This window comes from Melospiza melodia, chromosome Z (assembly GCF_035770615.1).
Source record: "Melospiza melodia melodia isolate bMelMel2 chromosome Z, bMelMel2.pri, whole genome shotgun sequence".
NCBI lineage: Eukaryota > Metazoa > Chordata > Aves > Passeriformes > Passerellidae > Melospiza > Melospiza melodia.
Window position 1 is genome coordinate 63860071 of NC_086226.1, and position 14668 is coordinate 63874738.

General features: G+C 43.5%; 1 protein-coding gene across 3 annotated transcripts in view; it reads right to left on the bottom strand.

Annotated features, from left to right (window-relative positions):
* The window catches only part of RNF38 (ring finger protein 38), a 114286-nt gene that overhangs the window by 24042 nt on the left and 75576 nt on the right, over positions 1-14668 (bottom strand). For all 3 annotated transcript variants that reach the window (XM_063181466.1, XM_063181468.1, XM_063181469.1), the window contains 2 exons: positions 5939-6132; positions 4-217 (listed from right to left, as the gene is read on the bottom strand). In XM_063181466.1, coding sequence (XP_063037536.1) covers positions 4-217; positions 5939-6132 — 408 coding nt within the window. The remainder of the gene's footprint in view (positions 1-3; positions 218-5938; positions 6133-14668) is intronic.

The following is a 14668-nucleotide window of genomic DNA, read 5'->3' on the forward strand; positions in this document are numbered from 1 at the left end:
TACCTGATCATGAATGTCAACCATCACTGCATTCTGCTGTGGTGGGTGAGCAGCTGGGTGCAACATACGAGGAGATACATTCGGTGGGCGAAAAGCTCGAGGCTCTTCTATTGCTTGCTGCTGTCCATAGGAGAGATGGTGATAGTTTTCATCCTGGCTAATAGAATTATGTCTAGACAAACGATCTCTCCTTGTTCTCTGACGTCGAACCGGAGGACTGGACATGCATTAAAAAAATTAGAGGTTACGTAAATGACATAAATCCTTCTTACTAACTAAAACCTCAAGAGAATCAAATATCCAGGAATTTTTTGAACTGGAAAATTTTACTAGAACAAGTTTAGTAGATTGGAATAATTTTTTTTTGCTGACAGAACTTCTAGAATCCTTATAAATGACACTTTTTTCAGTATGGAAATGCTTAGCAAAGCATAACTTAGTGCTGTTAGGGAAACCAAGAGGAGAACTGCAATGTAAATATTACCTTATTAAAAAAATAACACTTGGATTGCCACAGTAGTACTCAAAAGTCAAGACAGCAATCTTCATGATATTCCCATGCCTTTATTCTATCTAAGTAAAAATCCTTCATTAAATGATCACAGATTTCCCCAGGGTCTATGTTTCAACCACACCACATACTGATTGCTTGCTTAGTGACAGCAGACAAAACAGTAGACTTCTTTGAAGAAACAAATTCATTTTTCAGCTCTCACATGTTCACTGCATAACTTGAGTGCATTCTAAAATTCTCTCCAGGAGGTCCCACAAAATTATGATTGTGGCGTTGTTTCTTTTCCAGAGTGGAGAACTTCTGTAGACAGACTTAGACTACAGCACATACCTGTTAGAGCAACCGATCTATAGGTGCAGGATTTGATTATGTATTCTTATATAATTGTGCACAAGTTCTGAGTAGAGCTGCAACTATCTTGAGCTAAAAGTTCTAGAAATCAGAGACCACTGGCTCAGGTTCAGCACCCAGAAAATGATGCACACAGATATGATAAACTCACTATGAGAAGTTTTGAACAAGTCACTTCTCATTTATTTGGAAAGGGAAAGCACTGAGAGCACAAAATGATCCTGCAGTACTTTCAGCACATGCCTTCCAATCTCCACCACACACTCAAGTTACAGGTCCCAGAAGCAACAGCATATTAAAGCCACATAGGGTGAAATGGTTTCCAATTTATGAAACAGGCTAAAGGACCTAAACTGCAGAGAAGAGACAAAAAGAATCTGTGACCATTACTAGAACATGTCCTCTCCAACTGCATGGAACAGAATTTCTGCTATTATGAAATAAAAATCATATCAACCTGCAACCTGTTGGCAAATCCCAGATACTTCTCAGGCTGAGTCCAACTTTTGTGCTGCATGAAACAGACACACTCGGGGAAAGTGAGACCACATCAACAGATACCCAGATGCAACCGTAAGCATATGATACAATGTCTCAAGCCACTCTTTTCCTACTCTACCTCACAAAGATTTTTGACACTATTGCCTCTCTTAGAACTGAAACAAATGGTAATTCTCAACAGGTCAGGCAGAAGGCCTAAGGCCAGGCTGTAACACAGCAAAGAAAAAAACAAATTTTAAAATGCATAACCACCTTTATTTTTATAAATAACCATGGCAGAACATACAAACTGTGTTTTCTTCTAACCACTGAGAAACCTAAACTTTAGTTCTTACCAGTGTATTTTAAACCCAGTTTTCTTTCCTGAAGTGTCTGCTGCATGCTGCATTGCTTTATTACTAATATGGTATAACTGCTACATTCTCCTTAGGTAAAACTGCATATATAATTTCTAATCATGGAACTAGTAATGCAGAAGATGTTCTACTGCTTGGAGTACTTAGTTGTTTTAAATTTGCTATATCCTGCTATGAAACAGAAATGGTCTGAATAATTTAACATAAAAAAAGCTCCAAAAATAGAGAAAAGTTACAAAAGACAGCACAGCTGCTTCAGAAGAACAAAATTCTCTTAACTGCCACCAGCACTTAGACAAGGTGGCTTCTTAGACATGGTAGCAGTTCTCATAAAACTAGTCTTGCCTCTGTCTTGGTTAAAAGGCCTGGTTTTACTTTTCTATGAACCCAGAATTATGAAAAAGCCAACAAAGGCTGGCAAAAATTCTGGAGTATCTTTTAAAATGAATGAATATGTAGCATTCTCTGGAAAAAAGCAAAGCTGTATTTTTTTCCTGTGCAGAATTATAAATATACTATCCTTTCAGTCAGCAAAATTCAGAATATCTGGATACATGGCTTTATTAGCTTCTGAATTATTGGAAATTACTTCAGAATAATTGTCAAGACATGAGTCTAAACTATTAATAAACTTCAGTAATGAATTTGGGCTTGAAGTCTTTAAAAACAGCCACAAAAAATCCTCTGTTACTACATGCACACTATAAACCTGGCAAATGCCAGGTTAAAACAAAGAGACAGGATGAAAATGGTGAAAAAGTTGCAGGAATTCCTACCCTCAGGTAAGAACAGCCATCAAAAGGTACCCATAACTGCAGAGTTGTAGATTTTCAATGTTTTTCTCTTTTCTCTGATTTAAGCTGATTTATTTTAGGTTGATTTATGTTTGTCGGTTTTCTGTTTCTCCCGGCTGTTTTATGTCCGGAGATTCAGGGATGCCACTTGCTCGGTTTCTCGGCTGTTTCAAAGACCTGGAATTCTCAGAGTGGCCTTGGGCAGCCCGGCGCTTCAAAGGACGAGGAGAGACTTCTGATCTTGTTTCGGTCTCGGTGTTTATTAATTGTTTATCTAAAAGATTTTCTTTCAGCCCGACAGAGGTCTGCACAGCAAGTCAGCCATGGGCACACTCCCGCAGCCTCTGGGGCGGTCACTTATCTTTATACCCAAAGTTACGTGTACAATATTTATGATTTTTCTCCAATACCTTCTACTCTTATTAACCGGTGCACTTCTAGTAAAGACCAATCCCAAAGTGCCACCATCACCACAGAAGATGGAGGCCAAGAAGAAGAAGAAGGACAGGACACGCCCCAATTCCTCCATCTTACTTCTTTAGACCCCCCTGTACAGAAATCCTAAACCCTGTGTTCTACACCTTAATTAACTTATCCCTTCACCATTCACCCAGTGAAATCCTCCCAGTCCTCATACAGATGTTATCTCCTGTGTAGGATCAAAGTCCAGCCACCAGACACTTCTGGCAACATTCCAGGACTCCCGAGCCCCCCAAGGGTGGTCTCGGTCTCTGCACCTTCATCCTGAGGTGCTGAGATCCCACACAGAGTTAGTATGTGCAGAACTTAGTATTTGTAACAAGGGTAATTTCTTTGCAGTAAGACATTCTTGAATCCCTTTAGTTCAGAATTACATTCAAGACAAGGAGGAAAGGAAGCACAGATGAAAGGTAAGGCACAGCAATGGTACAGATACCCCCATTTCACAATGACTGATAAATTGGAATGGCCTTCTCTATTTCATACCGGCATGCATTATGCTCTTATATTCATAATTTATCTGTACTATATATAAGTATCTAGACAAAAATAATCTTTCTGCAAATTCACACCAGAAGGCTATCTTTATTAATGCAGTATTTGTTGGCTTACAACGAATCAGAATAAAAAACCACAACAAATCGGGGCACTCTTGTGTTAGGCACAGTACAAAATCGGTGTTACCAAGAGGAAAGGTCAGAATAGCAAGGTAGGTAATAAAAAAAATAAAAATCCAGGTAATAAAAATACCCAAGACAGACTGTCCTGATCAACAGGAGTCAACTGGTAGGATGAAGGAGTTAATGCTGATGATACTAGGGCAGTGATGTCCACACTAGACACACTTCAAAGGTTTTGCCTGCACTTGCCCTAGCCGGCTTCCTTGAGCTCAGTGACCATTTGCTGCTGGAGTTCACCTTTCATCTTATCTTAAACCTGAAAGCCTGCCAAACTCTTGAAACCATTCTGCAATGAGAAGAGAAAACAAAGCAGGGAAAACAAAAAAAATTGCTTCAAAAGCATAAGCATAACCTCACCTAAAGCATTAATAACAGATGCACTCATAATGATCTTAAAGATGCAAGCCTTTGATCTATGAGAATGCCTATTAGTTCTGGTATGACTCCAGAGAACTCTTAAGACTCAGAAAGACTCCTGCCAAACAAGAAACATGTATGTATTGTTCTCCCTAAAAATGCTGGTTCTAGAAGAAACTAGGTGCACTGTTATTGTGGAACTGACCTGAAGCTAGCTCAAATGCAACACTGCACCCAAACTAAAAAATGAACTGACCCAAGTGCAGGGAAACAAAGTACTGATACATTCAGGTGTCTCTGATTAGAGCAAAATCTTGTGTTATTACCCAGGAGCAGGTGAGCTGGCTCTAGAAAGAGTAATGTCTGTGTTCATAAAGCTGCAGCCAACCTAACAGTTCCTGCCAGACTGAAGATGGCTTGGCAATGAGGTGTCTCCCTCTTTGCAAGTGGCTTACTTGCAAAAAGCCACAGGCTACTACTTCATTAGCACTTGACTGCATCTGAACAGCAAGACACTTGTCCTGTGCATATTCAGCCCTTACACATTTCTGCTCTTATCCTTCATCCCATGGTATATCCAAACTGTCTAGATTCTGCTGTCTAGCATTTAGCCAGACAACTAGACAGATAGTTAGTTAAGCACTATCTTAAGTTAGTTAAGCACTGTTTAACTCTGCTGATGTTAATGAACATTGCAACTAAATTTGTGTAAGCTGACTGGACACCAAACAAAAATGACTGAATACACATAAGCTAGGCATCTCAGCTCAAAACATTTGAGGTCAAGATCATTTTGTGGGCCAAATGCCCCTAACAGAGCATCCTTGTACCAAACTATATGAAAGGTCTGATCTTCTGTCTTCACAACAACCATTTTAAGTTCACAAGTCTGACAAGCTGCATTGAGAGCTGCACATTTTAAATGCGACTGACTCAGGGTTTTCAAATTCATGAAGTTGAAGCAAAGATACAAAAATAGCATGCTTTAACCTCTCTCTTGCTGCAAAACTACTGGGTGACCATTGTTGACAAATTTGATTTGTGGAATCTGAAGAAAACTAGCTAAATAGATCTTAAGCCTAAATTTAATATTAATGAAAAAGGGCAGACATGTTTGGTTTTTTTTTTTAGTACAAACCAAGCAAAACCATTTCTTAGAAGCAAACAGAGGCAGTGTGTTTTAGCTTGCATAAGATGACTCAGTATATTTGAGGCAGAATGTGAGGCAATGAAAGCTTCTGTTTTGGATAATTTAACTAGAATAGCAAAAAAAATCTGTGAGTTCATATTTTGCTAGAGTGTCATCCATCCAGGTCCCAGTTCCAATTTCTCTCTTCCATGACCACTAGAACTTATTCCAAAATCTCTGCTTTGAGAAGTTAATGAGCCACAAGCTAAAACCAACATGAAAATCTAATTACTACTACACGTGAATCACCCACCTCAGCAAACATGTGACACTATGCTAACCTTCTCATCTCCCCAGCTGGTGTCTCTAATCTTTATTTTGATTGGTTTTAAGTACAATAATAATTGTGACTGAAGTGAAAATGATGGTATTACACGAGTAATTCTTAACACCTTTAAAAGTACCCTGATGAGAAACATTTTTCCTTGCACTTTTCTACATTTTTTTTACCTCGGCACAGAGTAATAGAGAATTATGTTCATAATAAAAAACGTTTGGAGCACTCTTTTCCTCAAGCTGACTTTTCAGATAAGATGATGCACAAGCCTGAAATACTTCCAGTAGCCTTTTAGTCACAACTGCATTATATTACAGCTCAAAGGCAATGTTAGCATGTTTACCATGTGTAATCTAGTCAGTGTACCCAAAACACACTTTCCTTGAGCTAAACTCAGAAAGAATAAGAACTTTTTCCCCAAGCTACCCAGCTTGCTTACCTCCTCCTGTTTCGTGCAGGTGTGTTGCATCGTTCCCCTGAGAAGTGGTGTTGGTTGGGTCGAGCCAAAGGAGGTTGCCTGTTTGATGTCATCTCCCATGGTCGCATTGGTGGTGATGGGGCTGGTGATGCTGCTGTGTAGTCAAAGACGGAATGGGAAAGGCGTTGTCGCTTGGGACTAGGACTGTCTTCGCTCTACACCAGTGCAAAGAAAACAAAAAACAAAACAAAAACAAAACCAACCTCCAGATGAGTGAATTGCAAACCATACTTCAGTATTGCTTTGCGCCTAGCATTACAAGTGACTCCTTGAAAATTGAAGACATCATGAAATTTAGCACCTACAAGCATTCATCTTTATATTTTGTTTATAAATGCTGATTTTTTTATGGTTCCCTAACCTCTAGAAAAATTAAATTCCAACATCCATGCAAAATCAAAACTCTACCAGAAAAGAGTAACATGAAGAAAGTAAACTATCATCTATTTTACATTCCTCCTGCAATAGCACTTACAGGCTACAGAAGCATGGGAAGATGTATAAACACACTCTTCACAGCAATGGAATCAGTACTAGTCAGTAAGCAGCTGGCATATAGAGCTTACTCTCTGCACTGGACCTCCTTCCTATCAGGTCTGTACCTAGCTAATCTGACATTTGCTCTGTACTGCAGCCTATTTTACTTCTGCTAACTCAGCACAGAGATGCTTCATCCTTCTAGTTATTCCTGTAATCATAACCATTCATAGACCTAACCTGAAAAAAAAATTATCAATCTCCAGTTAAAACTTAATTTTAACTCCACAAGGCCTATTCCTTCATAGTGCCTGAAATTTGCAGGGCTGATGCAACGGTGTTGTGGGGTGACAGCCTTTATCCCAATATCGTGTGTTGTGTCTGGCAGCTGTGCCTTTTCTCTCTTTCCCCCCCCTGCCGTCTTGCTGCGGCGGGGCGGGGAAGAGAGGGGGGGAGTGTTTGACCAGGCCTTTTTGGCTTTTGGCCTTTTGCTGCTTGGCTTGGCTAGCCGCTTTGCTTGCTTGCTTTCTGCTTTTTGCGCTGTTTTTTTTTTCTTTTCTTTTGTTCCCTCTTTCTTACCCTCCCCTGAAGATACTGGACCGGCTCCGGACCTGACCTGAGACGTCCAGGACACCTGGAGCTTGCAAGAGAAGCTCAGCGCCCTCACCACACAGTCTGTTTCTTTCCTTTTCTTGTGCTGGGGAGTGTTCTTTTGTTACTTGTAAATAAATAGGTTTTGTTATCCACTTTGCTCCTCCGAGAAATTCCTTCCCAAACCCGGTGTTGGGGGAGGGGTGGTTGGGGGTTTGTTTTGTTTGGGGGGGCTCCCTTTTGGAGATTTCCCCTAATTTGTCCTAAACCAGGACAATATACTTTTTGGTGCGTTGGCCGGGAAACGGAGGCCAAAAAACAGTGGAAAAAAAAACCTATAACAATAATATTTTGGTTTTGGCTATTTTGTGGGCATATTGGTGATTCATAATGTCATTTGGAGTGGAAGCCTGCCGGTATTTCTGGTCCCTAGGGGTTTTTGAAGTTTTAATACTTTTGTGGTCCCTGGGGTTATTTCCTTACCCAAAAATAGCTCTGATGTTGTCCCTAATAAGTAGCTTTTGTAAGCGGGGGGCACTAACCAGAATAGTCATTGTGCTGGTCTTATGTGTGATGATGTGTCGGATAAAAATGCTGGACTTTATTTCAGGAATGTATGGATTGTTGTTATGGTTGTTTACTCAGTTTGTTTGGGGAGAAGAAGGGGAAGGGGCTTTTCAGCCTTTGTCTTCCTTCTTGTCCTCCAAATTGTTGACATCTCTATTAGAAAATACTGAATTTCCCCTGAGTTTGAAAGAAACCATCTTTCTGGCATTTAATTTATTAAGCCTTTTCTATACTGTCTGGAGTGTGTATAAAATGAAGACTGAGATTTCTAGAGGGGTTAGAGACACTCCTGACTTAGGAGTAAAACAAAGCAGGAAAAATCTTGACTGGAGTGGGAAATGGGAGGACATGGGCCAGACTTTAAAGGAATTTTCCAATCCTATAGACTGGGACTTTCCATCTGATCAAATTCAGGATCCAGTTGAGGTGGCAAGTATTTGAGGGAGAAGTGCCATGGTAATACTAAGGAGGAAAGGGTTACTGCAGTGAGCTGGGCCTTGGCGTTTGTTTACCGTACTCTGCTAGATACTGTGGAGCAGCAGATAGCAGAAAGGGAACAGGGAGATAAGTTAGTTACTATCCCAGTGACCCAGGCTGCAGCTAACATCCCAGGCTCCAGGCTTGCAGCTGAATCAGACAATAGGCCCCAAACCATGGCTGTTGCAGCTAATACAAGAGGTGGAAAGTGCAAAGGCAAGACTGATCGAAAGGTGGAGGATGATGATGATGATGCAGGAGAAGGACCCTCACCAAAATCAGAGGCCACATCAAGGGGCACAGAATCTGGAGCTAATATTGACTCCTTTTCTCTGAAGGACCTCAGAGGCCTAAGAAAGGATTACAGATGACAACCTGACGAATCTGTAATTAGTTGGTTAGTCCGCCTTTGGGATGCTGCAGGGGAGGTTACGATTTTGGATGGTACTGAAGGGAGGCATTTGGGATCCCTGTCACATGATCCTGTCATTGATCAAGGTATGATGAGGGGGGCTAACCCTCACAGCCTCTGGGAATGGGCCCTAAGAAGCGTAGCAGAACGATACCTGTGTACGGATGATCTCTATATGCAGCAGACACGGTGGAAGACCATAGAACAGGGGATCCAACGCCTGAGAGAGATGGCAGTGGCAGAGCTCATTTTCTCAGATGATACAACAACTAGGAATCCGGACCTGGTACCATGCACACCTGTAATGTGGAGGAAGCTTGTGCGACTTGGGCCACCTGAATACGCTTCTGCCCTAGCAATAATGAAGCGGGATGATACATATGAGACTGTGCTCGATATGGCAAAGAAGCTTCGAGCATATGCAGATGCTGTGCATGGCCCAACTCATGCCAGAATTGCAGCAGTGGAAACCCGACTGCAGAAACTAGAGGACAAAATAGAGGAGAATCATAAGAAACTCCGGGAAGAGATTAAGGAGGACCTTATTCAAATCTCAGCTGTACAAATTAGAGGCCCTGGTGTCCAACGCTGGCGCTCCTTTGATGGGGAGAGAAGGTACATCCCACGGGCTGAGTTATGGGCTTTTCTGCGTGAGTCTGGAGAAGACATGAGGAGATGGGATGGAAAACCCACCGCTGCTTTGGCACAACGGGTGCCAAAGTGATTTGAAGAAAAGAGAAAGTATCACCAAAAGGATAGCAGCTCCGGTCGCTCGTAGCCGAGATGTTAAGTATGCTGATGACGATGACATGTCCGATCCCCTTGAAGGAACTTCTAAGGCATACGCCCAAGGAAAGAAGGACAATCTGGCTTAGAGGGGCCCTGCCTCCAGCCAGGAAGAGGCACGGGAGAACCGGGTTTTCTGGAAGGTGTGGATCAGATGGCCTGGCACATCAGAGCCACAACACTATGAAGCATTGGTTGACACTGGATCACAGTGTACCTTGATGCCATCGGAACACGTGGGGACAGAACCTGTTTCCATTGCTGGAGTGACGGGGGGATCACAACAGTTGACTTTGTTGGAAGCTGAGGTGAGCTTGACTGGGAAGGAGTGGCAGGAACATCCGATTGTGACTGGTCCAGAGGCTCCGTGTATTTTGGGCATAGACTTCCTCCGGAATGGCTATTACAAAGATCCTAAGGGATTCAGGTGGGCTTTTGGAATAGCTGCAGTGGAGATAGAGGGTATTAAACAACTGAATACCTTGTCTGGACTATCAGAGAACCCATCTGCAGTAGGACTCTTGAAGGTAGAGGAGCAACGAGTGCCAATTGCCACCTCAACAGTGCACCGCAGGCAGTACCGGACGAATCGAGATGCTGTGATCCCCATCCACAAAATGATCCGAGAGCTGGAGAGCCAAGGGGTGGTCAGTAAAACCCACTCACCCTTCAACAGCCCTATCTGGCCTGTGCGAAAATCTGACGGAGAATGGAGACTGACTGTGGACTATCGTGCCTTGAATGAAGTGACTCCACCACTGAGTGCGGCTGTACCGGACATACTGGAACTGCAGTACGAGCTGGAGTCCAAGGCAGCAAAGTGGTATGCGACCATCGATATTGCTAACGCGTTTTTCTCCATCCCTCTGGCAGCAGAATGCAGGCCCCAGTTTGCTTTTACATGGAGGGGAGTGCAGTATACCTGGAACCAACTGCCCCAGGGGTGGAAACACAGTCCTACCATCTGTCATGGACTGATCCAGGCTGCACTAGAAGAGGGTGAGGCTCCAGAACATTTACAATATATTGATGATATCATTGTTTGGGGGAACACGGCAATAGAAGTGTTCGAGAAAGGAGAGAAGATCATTCATATTGTCCTGAAAGCCAGATTTGCCATTAAGAAGAGCAAAGTCAAGGGACCTGCCCGAGAAATTCAGTTCTTGGGGGTGAAGTGGCAAGATGGACGGCGTCAGATTCCTGCGGATGTTATTAACAAAATCACTGCTATGTCCCCACCAACTGATAAGAAGGAAACACAAGCTTTCTTAGGTGCTATAGGTTTCTGGAGGATGCACATCCCTGAGTATAGTCAGATTGTGAGACCCCTTTATCTGGTTACCCGCAAGAAGAACAACTTCCATTGGGGCCCTGAGCAGCAGCAAGCTTTCATCCAGATCAAGCAGGAGATCGCTCATGCTGTAGCCCTTGGTCCAGTCAGGACGGGACCAGATGTGAAGAACGTGCTCTACTCTGCAGCCGGGAGCCATGGTCTGTCCTGGAGCCTTTGGCAGAAGGTGCCTGGCGAGACCCGAGGCCGACCATTGGGATTTTGGAGTCAGAGCTACAGGGGGTCTGAAGATAACTATACCCCAACAGAAAAGGAAATCTTGGCTGCCTATGAAGGAGTCCAAGCCGCCTCGGAGGTGATTGGTACAGAGGCACAACTCCTTCTGGCACCCCGACTACCGGTGCTGGGATGGATGTTCAGAGGAAAGGTTCCCTCTACCCACCATGCCACCAATGCTACTTGGAGTAAGTGGATTGCCCTCATTACGCAGCGCGCTCGAATTGGGAAGTTAAATCGCCCTGGGATCCTGGAAATAATTACAAATTGGCCCGAAGGTGAAAGCTTTAGTGTCGCGGATGAGGAACAAGAGCCAGTGACCCGGGTTGAGGAAGCTCCGCCATACAATCAGTTACCAGCAGAAGAAACGCGTTACGCTCTATTCACCGATGGTTCTTGTCGCGTCATAGGGATGAAACGGAGGTGGAAAGCAGCTGTATGGAGTCCCACTCGACGGGTTGCAGAGGCTACTGAAGGAGAAGGCGAATCCAGTCAATTTGCTGAAATCAAAGCTATTCAACTGGCCCTAGGTATTGCAGAGAGAGAGAAGTGGCCAAGGCTCTATTTGTATACCGATTCTTGGATGGTAGCCAATGCTCTATGGGGATGGCTGAAGAGATGGAAAGAGGCCAACTGACAGCGCAGAGGAAAACCAATTTGGGCTGCAGAAAGTGGAAAGTGGAAAGATATCACTACTCGGTTAGAGAAGTTACCTGTGAAGGTTCGCCATGTAGATGCCCATGTCCCCAGAAGTAGAGCTAATGAAGAGCAGCAAAACAACCAGCAAGTACATCAGGCTGCAAAGATAGGGGAGTTGAAGATAGATCTCAACTGGGAGCATAAGGGAGAGTTATTCTTAGCACGATGGGCCCATGATGCCTCAGGCCACCAGGGTAGAGATGCCACCTATAAGTGGGCACGAGACCGAGGGGTGGATCTAACCATGGACAGTATCTCTCAGGTTATTCGTAACTGTGAGACGTGCGCTGCCATTAAGCAGGCCAAGCGGGTGAAGCCCCTCTGGTATGGGGGGCGGTGGTCTAAGTACAAATATGGGGAGGCCTGGCAGATTGACTACATCACACTGCCTCAAACCCGCCAAGGCAAGCGCTATGTACTGACCATGGTAGAAGCCACCACGGGATGGTTGGAAACCTACCCTGTGTCTCATGCCACAGCCCGGAACACTATCTTGGGCCTTGAAAAGCAGGTCCTTTGGAGGCACGGTACTCCCGAGAGAACTGAGTCGGATAATGGGACTCATTTTAAAAACAATCTTATTAATACTTGGGCTAGGGAACATGGCATCGAGTGGATATACCATATCCCCTATCATGCACCAGCTGCAGGGAAAGTGGAAAGGTACAATGGATTGTTAAAAACCACCTTAAAAGCAGTGGGGGGGGGGTCTTTAAAAAACTGGGAGCAGCATTTGGCAAAGGCTACCTGGTTAGTTAACACTCGAGGTTCCACCAACCGAGCGGGTCCTGCTCAGTCTGAGCTCCTTAATATAGTAGATGGGGATAAAGCCCCAGTGGCCCATGTCAGAGGTTTGTTGGGAAAGACAGTATGGATCAACCCTGCCTTGAGTACAGACAAATTCATCCGTGGGATTGTCTTTGCTCAAGGACCAGGTTATACATGGTGGATAATGCAGAAAGATGGAACAACACGGTGTGTACCTCAGGGAGACCTGATTGTGGGATGAGACTCATATATGAATGTCATTGTTTGTTGAATGTGAGACAGAAGGAAACTGTAAGTGTCAAAGGTCTGAGCAAGTAAGATGAGAGGAATGCGTAAGTGTCAAAGGTGTGAGTAAGTGAAATGAAAGTTTTTATTGTATATTCACGATATGGGATAAGGGGTGGAGTGTCGTGGGTTGACAGCCTTTATCCCAATATCGTGTGTTGTGTCTGGCAGCTGTGCCTTTTCTCTCTTTCCCCCCCCGGCCGTCTTGCTGCGGCGGGGCAGGGAAGAGAGGGGGGGAGTGTTTGACCAGGCCTTTTTGGCTTTTGGGCTTTTTGCTGCTTGGCTTGGCTAGCCGCTTTGCTTGCTTGCTTTCTGCTTTTTGTGCTGTTTTTTTTTTCTTTTCTTTTGTTCCCTCTTTCTTACCCTCCCCTGAAGATACTGGACCGGCTCCGGACCTGACCTGAGACGTCCAGGACACCTGGAGCTTGCAAGAGAAGCTCAGCGCCCTCACCACACAGTCTGTTTCTTTCCTTTTCTTGTGCTGGGGAGTGTTCTTTTGTTACTTGTAAATAAATAGGTTTTGTTTTCCACTTTGCTCCTCCGAGAAATTCCTTCCCAAACCCGGTGTTGGGGGAGGGGTGGTTGGGGGTTTGTTTAGTTGGGGGGGCTCCCTTTTGGAGATTTCCCCTAATTTGTCCTAAACCAGGACAAACGGTCATTCACCTCCAAGCAATGTTTTCCCAGTTGGCTACGAACACAACTTCCACTGTGTGTCCATGTTATCAAACAGAGCTGTCATTCTTTTCAGAAGCTCCCACCAATGCCTATGAAGCCAGCATAAAATGCAATAAACATCCCTCCCCTCCAACTCACTATTCTACCAAAATTAAAATACATCATGCTGTTAATAGACACGACAACTGAAAATACAGAAAACTACACATCAAACTGCAGAGACCAGCAACTGAACAAAAAGCTAAAACCACATGAACTACCATTGGAACTACCCTTGAGTCCAAGCATCACGTGAACTTCTCTGTCAGAATTCCTAGTGCAAGCAAACTTCTAGTATTTTGTTGGCCTCTAGCTTGTCCAGTCACTCCACCACTTCTGTTTTAGTCCATCACTGCACTATTTCAATCACATCTGCATGTAACTGCAGATAGCTGAAGCAGAGAAAATAACTTGCCTGCAAAGGCTTTGTGTTCCAGAACTGCCCCCTCGCCCTAGATTGTTAGAGGCCTCACTTCACACTTATCTGCAGACTGGATTCTGGACCTCTCCTGCCTCTTAGCTTTACAGGAGCATTTTGTTTTCTGAACAGTATTTAGTTGCTTCTTGGTAGGTTTCCATCAACATATAGTTTGTACTCCAGCATTCTTTGCAGTGCAAGGACACTCCTTTAAGAATGAGAAGTTTTGTTCAAGTGTTCAAGAGACAAAAGGTATTTTTCCTCTCTTTGACTTGTGGCCATTTTTTACAAAATTTTATAGTTTTTCAGTCTCTTGTCTTCAAATACTTTAACACAGATTGTAGTTTTTCCCTACTGTATCTTATCTAAAACAGTCATCTTCCTTAGAGAACTATCCAGATAACCCATGCATCTGCTTGTTGCTCAATCTCTTTTGAACTCCTTAACCAACTGCACTTTAAATTTTTAGAGAAAAGTAGGTTAAAAGGCAGGTATGCACCTGATGGTTCATGACAGTAGATGTCCAGGTAAAGGGTGACTCTTCCAGAAGGTTGCTAGCCCTGAGAAGCTCAACACCAAAAAAAAATACAACTGGAAGAGATATCCAGTAAGTGCCTTGAGAGCACGGCTGCTGTGAAAACACATATTTTATCAGATTTCAGAGAACACTGCCAAAGGACAAATCTTACAGCAACTGTGCTACAAGAGTGAGAGAAGGATGATTTGTGGTCCAACTTCTTCACCATGATGACTAAGTCTATTCAAAGAGAAAGACAGGTAATAAAAGTGCTGGTAAATTAGGTATGCTGGGATTTTGTGAGTGCAGAAGAAAATGGCAAATGGAGGAAGAAAAAAAAAAGTGGATTTAGTGAAGGTGGCAGAAAACAAAATCTTGAAAGAATACAATAACCACTTCTATCCTAATACAAT